Source organism: Oncorhynchus clarkii, unplaced genomic scaffold (genome assembly GCF_045791955.1).
Source record: "Oncorhynchus clarkii lewisi isolate Uvic-CL-2024 unplaced genomic scaffold, UVic_Ocla_1.0 unplaced_contig_11936_pilon_pilon, whole genome shotgun sequence".
In the NCBI taxonomy this organism is placed as follows: Eukaryota; Metazoa; Chordata; class Actinopteri; order Salmoniformes; family Salmonidae; genus Oncorhynchus; species Oncorhynchus clarkii.
The window spans coordinates 825,001-832,500 of record NW_027261146.1 but is presented as its reverse complement, the minus strand read 5'-3'; the positions used below and the strand labels follow the sequence as shown (position 1 = coordinate 832,500).

The 7,500-nt window shown below is 50.2% G+C and overlaps 1 protein-coding gene across 1 annotated transcript in view; it reads right to left on the bottom strand.

The window, feature by feature from the left end:
- The window catches only part of LOC139405407 (tuberin-like), a gene marked incomplete at its 3' end in the record, with an annotated part of 20,637 nt that overhangs the window by 2,337 nt on the left and 10,800 nt on the right, over nt 1-7,500 (bottom strand). Inside the window, exons 13-19 of the mRNA XM_071147725.1 lie at nt 7,016-7,119; nt 6,501-6,582; nt 6,246-6,401; nt 3,093-3,212; nt 2,580-2,702; nt 1,769-1,875; nt 504-699 (exon numbers count right to left, since the gene is read on the bottom strand). Of these exons, the coding sequence (XP_071003826.1) occupies nt 504-699; nt 1,769-1,875; nt 2,580-2,702; nt 3,093-3,212; nt 6,246-6,401; nt 6,501-6,582; nt 7,016-7,119 (888 nt within the window). The remainder of the gene's footprint in view (nt 1-503; nt 700-1,768; nt 1,876-2,579; nt 2,703-3,092; nt 3,213-6,245; nt 6,402-6,500; nt 6,583-7,015; nt 7,120-7,500) is intronic.

The following is a 7,500-nucleotide window of genomic DNA, read 5'->3' as shown; positions in this document are numbered from 1 at the left end:
GAGAGTTAGGGAGGGAGACAGAGAGAGTTAGGGAGAGAGAGACAGAGAGAGAGAGTTAGGGAGGGAGAGACAGAGAGAGAGAGAGAGAGACAGAGAGAGAGAGAGTTAGGGAGGGAGACAGAGAGAGAGAGAGAGTTAGGGAGGGAGACAGAGAGAGAGAGAGAGTTAGGGAGGGAGACAGAGAGAGAGAGAGAGTTAGGGAGGGAGACAGAGAGAGTTAGGGAGGGAGACAGAGAGAGAGAGAGTTAGGGAGGGAGACAGAGAGAGAGAGAGTTAGGGAGGGAGACAGAGAGAGAGAGAGAGAGACAGAGAGAGCAGAGCCGCTGCCCACTCTGTACAGGGGGTACCGGTACATAGTCTTGCTATTGTTATTGTACTGCTGCTCGTTGACTACTTGTTACTTTTATTTCTTCATATTCATTTTTTTTCAACTGCATTGTTGGTTAAGGGCTTGTCGGTAAGCATTTCACTGTAGATAGGTAGGTGTGTGTGTGTGTAGGTACCATCTTCAGGCACTGTAGCAGCACATTAAAGGCAGGTGAGTAGGGCAGGCAGGCTGTACGGATGGAGGAGGAGGGAGTAGTGGTGGTGGAGGAGGAGGAGGGAGTAGTGGTGGTGGAGGAGGAGGGGGCAGGACTGCCAGCGGTGGGAGACACTGAGCCTGCAGGCTTCTTCTCACTTCCTCGTTTCTCTGGCTCCCTGGAAACACACAGAGAGCGAGAGAGAGAGCGAGAGAGAGAGAGCGAGAGAGAGAGAGGAGGAGAGGAGAGAGAGCAGGTTAGAATGTGGGGTATTACAGACAAAACGTTCCATTGACAGACATTACACATTGACAGACAGTGGTAGACATTACACATTGACAGACATTGACAGACATTACACATTGACAGACAGTGGTAGACATTACACATTGACAGACATTACACATTGACAGACAGTGGTAGACATTACACATTGACAGGCATTACACATTGACAGACATTACACATTGACAGACAGTGGTAGACATTACACATTGACAGACATTACACATTGACAGACATTACACATTGACAGACAGTGGTAGACATTACACATTGACAGAAATTACACATTGACAGACATTACACATTGACAGACAGTGGTAGACAGTACACATTGACAGACAGTGGTAGACAGTACACATTGACAGACAGTGGTAGACAGTACACATTGACAGACAGTGGTAGACATTACACATTGACAGACATTACACATTGACAGACATTACACATTGACAGACATTACACATTGACAGACATTACACATTGACAGACAGTGGTAGACATTACACATTGACAGACATTACACATTGACAGACAGTGGTAGACATTACACATTGACAGACATTACACATTGACAGACAGTGGTAGACATTACACATTGACAGACAGTACACATTGACAGACATTACACATTGACAGACAGTGGTAGACACAGGGCGGCACACAATTGGCCCAATGTCGTCCGGGAGATCGACTGTTTGCCGGGGAGATCTGAGTTTAGAGTGGACAGAGTGTGAAGGTGAACTGACTGTTGGCCGGGGAGATCTGAGTTTAGAGTGGACAGAGTGTGAAGGTGAATTGACTGTTTGCCGGGGAGATCTGAGTTTAGAGTGGACAGAGTGTGAAGGTGAACTGACTGTTTGCCGGGGAGATCTGAGTTTAGAGTGGACAGAGTGTGAAGGTGAACTGACTGTTTGCCGGGGAGATCTGAGTTTAGAGTGGACAGAGTGTGAAGGTGAACCCACCCCATGTCACAGTGGCAGTACGGACTGAACCTCAGAACCCCGTCTTTACTGAGGAACCCCAGACGATGGAGGGAGTCAGTTCTCATCATCAGGAGGAAGTCAAACACCTGAAAGAGAGAGAGAGACAGACAGAGAGTGAGACAGAGACACAGAGAGACCGAGACAGAGAGAGACCGAGACAGAGAGAGACCGAGACAGAGAGAGACAGAGAGAGACCGAGACAGAGAGAGACAGAGAGAGAGACAGAGAGTGACCGAGAGAGAGACAGAGAGTGACCGAGAGAGAGACAGAGAGACACCGAGACAGAGAGAGACAGAGAGTAAGTCTGCTGTGTCACTTTGGACAACGTCCTCATCCCTTCCTTTGTTGACGGTTTCTGATTGGCACCAATGAAAAGGCCTTTTGAGACTTCTGATAAACAAAAAAGGGAGCATTTCCAAACCTGCAGGTGACTGGCGCCCTACCTGCCGCAGGTGACTGGCGCCCTACCTGCCGCAGGTGACTGGCGCCCTACCTGCCGCAGGTGACTGGCGCCCTACCTGCCGCAGGTGACTGGCGCCCTACCTGCCGCAGGTGACTGGCGCCCTACCTGCCGCAGGTGACTGGCGCCCTACCTGCCGCAGGTGACTGGCGCCCTACCTGCCGCAGGTGACTGGCGCCCTACCTGCCGCAGGTGACTGGCGCCCTACCTGCCGCAGGTGACTGGCGCCCTACCTGCCGCAGGTGACTGGCGTCCTACCTGCTACAGGCCACAGTGGAGCTGTAACATTTGAACCCTAGTTGACCTCTGTGTGACCCCTGTGTATGCTACCTGTAGTCGTATGCTGCAGGCCACAGCGGAGCTGTACTTGCTCTTGTAGTGCAGCTGCAGGTGTCCGATCAGCAGCTCGTACACTCGACTAGCGTGGCTGGCTGGCAGGCTGTACAGCTTACTCTGAGAGTGGAGAGCAACAGAGCACAGATACACTATCAATTCCCCATTCCATCAATCACATGTTCAAATGGAACACTGCATTGACCCTGTGTGTCTCTCAGTGTGTGTGTGTCTCTCAGTGTGTGTGTGTCACAGTGTGTGTGTGTCACAGTGTGTGTGTGTCTCTCAGTGTGTGTGTGTCTCTCAGTGTGTGTGTGTGTGTCTCAGTGTGTGTGTGTCACAGTGTGTGTGTGTCACAGTGTGTGTGTGTCACAGTGTGTGTGTGTCTCTCAGTGTGTGTGTGTCTCTCAGTGTGTGTGTGTGTGTCTCAGTGTGTGTGTGTGTGTGTCTCAGTGTGTGTGTGTCTCAGTGTGTGTGTGTCTCAGTGTGTGTGTGTCTCAGTGTGTGTACCTGCAGTATCTCCAGTAGGCCTCGTATAGCCGTCCTGACATCCTCCATGGGGGATTCTGCCGTGGGGTCTCTCTCCGACACCTCCAGGGGCCCTGGGCACACCAGCGAACGACTCGCCACCTGCACAAAGAGAGACACACACACTCTAATCAAATCACCACCAGGTGGTGAAGGTAGGAAAGAACACCTCCACTTCGCTAATTCTCGTCACAGGGTTCCCACAAGGGTGCGTCCTCAGCCCTCTCCTGTACTCCCTGTTCACCCACGACTGCGTGGCCACGCACGCCTCCAACTCAATCACCAAGTTTGTAGACGACACTACAGTAGTAGGCTTGATTACCAACAACAACCAGATGGTCTACAGGGAGGAGGAGAGGACTCTCGGAGTGTGGTGTCAGGAAAATATCTCTTACTCAACTTCAACAAAACTAAGGAGATGATCGTGGACTTCAGGAAACAGCAGAGGGAGCACGCCCATATCCACATCGATGGGACTACGGTGGAGAAGGTGGAAAGTTTTAAGTTCCTCGGCGTACAAATCACGGACGAACTGAAATGGTCCACCCACACAGACAGCGTGGTGAAGAAGGCGCAACCTCAGGAGGCTGAAGAAATTTGGCTTGTCAACGAAAACACACAAACTTTTACAGATGCACAATCGAGAGCATCCTGTCGGGCTGTATCACTGCCTGGTACGGCAACTGCTCCGCCCTCAACCGTAAGGCTCTCCAGAGGGTAGTGAGGTCTGCACAACGCATCACCGGGGGCAAACTACCTGCCCTCCAGGACACCTACACCCCCCGATGTCACAGGAAGCCATAAAGATCATCAAGGACAACAACCACCCGAGCCACTGCCTGTTCATACCGCTATCATCCAGAAGGCGAGGTCAGTACAGGTGCATCAAAGCTGGGACCGAGAGACTGAAAAACAGCTTCTATCTCAGGCCATCAGACTGTTAAACAGCCACCACTAACATTGAGTGGCTGCTGCCAAAACACTGACTCAAATCTCTTGCCACTTAAATAATTAAAGATTGGATGTAATAAATGTTTCACTACTCACTATAAACAATGCCACTTCATATAATGTTTACATACCCTACATTACTCATCTCATATGTGTATACTGTACTCTATACCATCTACTGCATCTTGCCTGTGCCGTTCGGCCATCACTCATTCATATATCTTTATGTACATATTCTTTATCCCTTTACACTTGTGTGTATAAGTAGTAGTTGTTGTGGAATTGTTAGATTACTTGTTAGATATTACTGCACTGTCAGAACTAGAAGCACAAGCATTTTGCTACAATCACATTAACATCTGCTAACCATGTGTATGTGACCAATAACATTTGCTAACCATGTGTATGTGACAAATAACATCTGCTAACCATGTGTATGTGACCAATAACATCTGCTAACCATGTGTATGTGACCAATAACATCTGCTAACCATGTGTATGTGACCAATAACATCTGCTAACCATGTGTATGTGACCATTAACATCTGCTAACCATGTGTATGTGACCAATAACATCTGCTAACCATGTGTATGTGACCAATAACATCTGCTAACCATGTGTATGTGACAAATAACATCTGCTAACCATGTGTATGTGACCAATAACATCTGCTAACCATGTGTATGTGACCAATAACATCTGCTAACCATGTGTATGTCACCAATAACATCTGCTAACCATGTGTACGTGACCAATAACATCTGCTAACCATGTGTATGTGACCATTAACATCTGCTAACCATGTGTATGTGACCAATAACATCTGCTAACCATGTGTATGTGACCAATAACATCTGCTAACCATGTGTATGTGACCAATAACATCTGCTAACCATGTGTATGTGACCAATAAAATTGGATTTGACGTATTTATGAAGCCCTTTCTCCATTCTACAGAAACCCAGCCTAAAACCCCAAACAGCAAGCAATGCAGTTGTAGAAGCAGGGATCCGAGCAAGAGAGAGAACAACCTCTCTCAAACAAACACCTTTCACACCTTTAAAAGGGACAATCTGTAGTTGCTACATCCTTCAGAGGACTCAAATGATTGATACGAACCCACTGAATCATGAAGAATATAATTTCTACATGCTCGCTCTAATATTCTGAGTTATTTGTCTTTATGGATGGTTGATCCTTGCATCCACAGCTCTGTCTATGAATCTGAGAGGTTACATTTCTCCTCCCCGTCCCTCAGCCTCGTCCCTCAGCCTCCAACGGTTACATTTCTCCTGCTCCGGTGTGCGTGTCTCCTACCCTCCAGGAGGCTGGTGAAGCGGTGTGCGTGTCTCCTACCCTCCAGGAGGCTGGTGAAGCGGTGTGCGTGTCTCCTACCCTCCAGGAGGCTGGTGAAGCGGTGTGCGTGTCTCCTACCCTCCAGGAGGCTGGTGAAGCGGTGTGCGTGTCTCCTACCCTCCAGGAGGCTGGTGAAGCGGTGTGCGTGTCTCCTACCCTCCAGGAGGCTGGTGAAGCGGTGTGCGTGTCTCCTACCCTCCAGGAGGCTGGTGAAGCGGTGTGCGTGTGTGTGTCTCCTACCCTCCAGGAGGCTGGTGAAGCGGTGTGCGTGTGTGTGTCTCCTACCCTCCAGGAGGCTGGTGAAGTGGTGCGTGTGTGTGTCTCCTACCCTCCAGGAGGCTGGTGAAGTGGTGCGTGTGTGTCTCCTACCCTCCAGGAGGCTGGTGAAGTGGTGCGTGTGTGTCTCCTACCCTCCAGGAGGCTGGTGAAGTGGTGCGTGTGTGTCTCCTACCCTCCAGGAGGCTGGTGAAGTGGTGCGTGTGTGTCTCCTACCCTCCAGGAGGCTGGTGAAGTGGTGCGTGTGTGTATCCTACCCTCCAGGAGGCTGGTGAAGTGGTGCGTGTGTGTATCCTACCCTCCAGGAGGCTGGTGAAGTGGTGCGTGTGTGTATCCTACCCTCCAGGAGGCTGGTGAAGTGGTGCGTGTGTGTATCCTACCCTCCAGGAGGCTGGTGAAGTGGTGCGTGTGTGTATCCTACCCTCCAGGAGGCTGGTGAAGTGGTGCGTGTGTGTTTCCTACCCTCCAGGAGCCTGGTGAAGTGGTGTGTGTGTGTCTCCTACCCTCTGAATGATGTCCAGGAGGCTGGTGAAGTGGTGTGTGTCTCCTACCCTCTGAATGATGTCCAGGAGGCTGGTGAAGTGGTGTGTACTACAGCTCTCAGCCAGGTCCACCAGTAGCTGGGTAGCCTGTCTCCTCACAGCCAGGTCTCTGTCCTCTGCTATCCCACTGAGCTGAGGAACCACCACCACCTCGATCAGCTCCTCCTGGGAAGGAGAAGACAGAATGAACACACAGGGAGAGATGGAGAGAACGGGAGAGGGAGTCAATGAGAATAGTTTGATGGTGAGTGAGTGGGTGAGTACCTCGTAGAGTTGGCGGTTGGTGCTGAGGACAAAGGAGAGGATGTGAAGCACTTTGATCCTGATCACACTACGACTCTCATTCCTGGGGGGAAAGAGAGAGATACAGAAAGAGAGAGAGACCCAGAGAGAGGAGAGAGAGAGAGACACACACAGAAAGAGAGACCAGAGAGAGAGAGAGAGAGAGAGAGAGAGAGACACAGAAAGAGAGAGAGACCCAGAGAGAGAGAGAGAGACACAGAAAGAGAGACCAAGAGAGAGGAGAGAGAGAGAGAGAGAGAGAGAGAGAGAGAGAGAGAGAGAGAGAGAGAGAGAGAGAGAGAGAGAGAGACACAAAAATAGAGAGAGACCCAGAGAAGCAGTTTAACACAAACTTTCTTTCCCTAAATAATGTTCAACATAAGATGGGAATGACAATCACTCAACGGGTACCTATAACAACTTTTAGTTGGGTTTTTGTTTCCATAGTGACTGCCTGTTTTGGTGTCCGTGGCGACCACACAGCACTATCCAGTTACCTGAAGAACTTCTCCATAAGGCGGTGTAGGCTCTGGATCCACCCGTCTTTAGCTGGCTGGATGGACTGGGCCCGGTACGATATCAGAGTCAGCACCGACGCATCCTGATGACATCACAACAACAACTCCTTACAAGAACAATGGAAGACAAAGTGAAGGCAAATAACAGACATCACACAAAGACTGTCAGACACAGGGAAAAAAGAGAGAGAGAAGGGCTGATAAGAGGAAGAAAGGAGAAGAGGAGGAAGAGGAGGGCCGATGACAGGGGGAAAGGAGAAGAGGAGGAAGAGGAGGAAAGGAGAAGAGGGGGAGGAGGAGGAAAGGAGACGAGGGGGAAGTGGAGGGCCGATGAGAGGAGGAAAGGAGAAGAGGGGGAAGTGGAGGGCCGATGAGAGGAGGAAAGGAGAAGAGGGGGAAGTGGAGGGCCGATGAGAGAAGGAAAGGAGAAGAGGGGGAAGTGGAGGGCCGATGAGAGAAGGAAA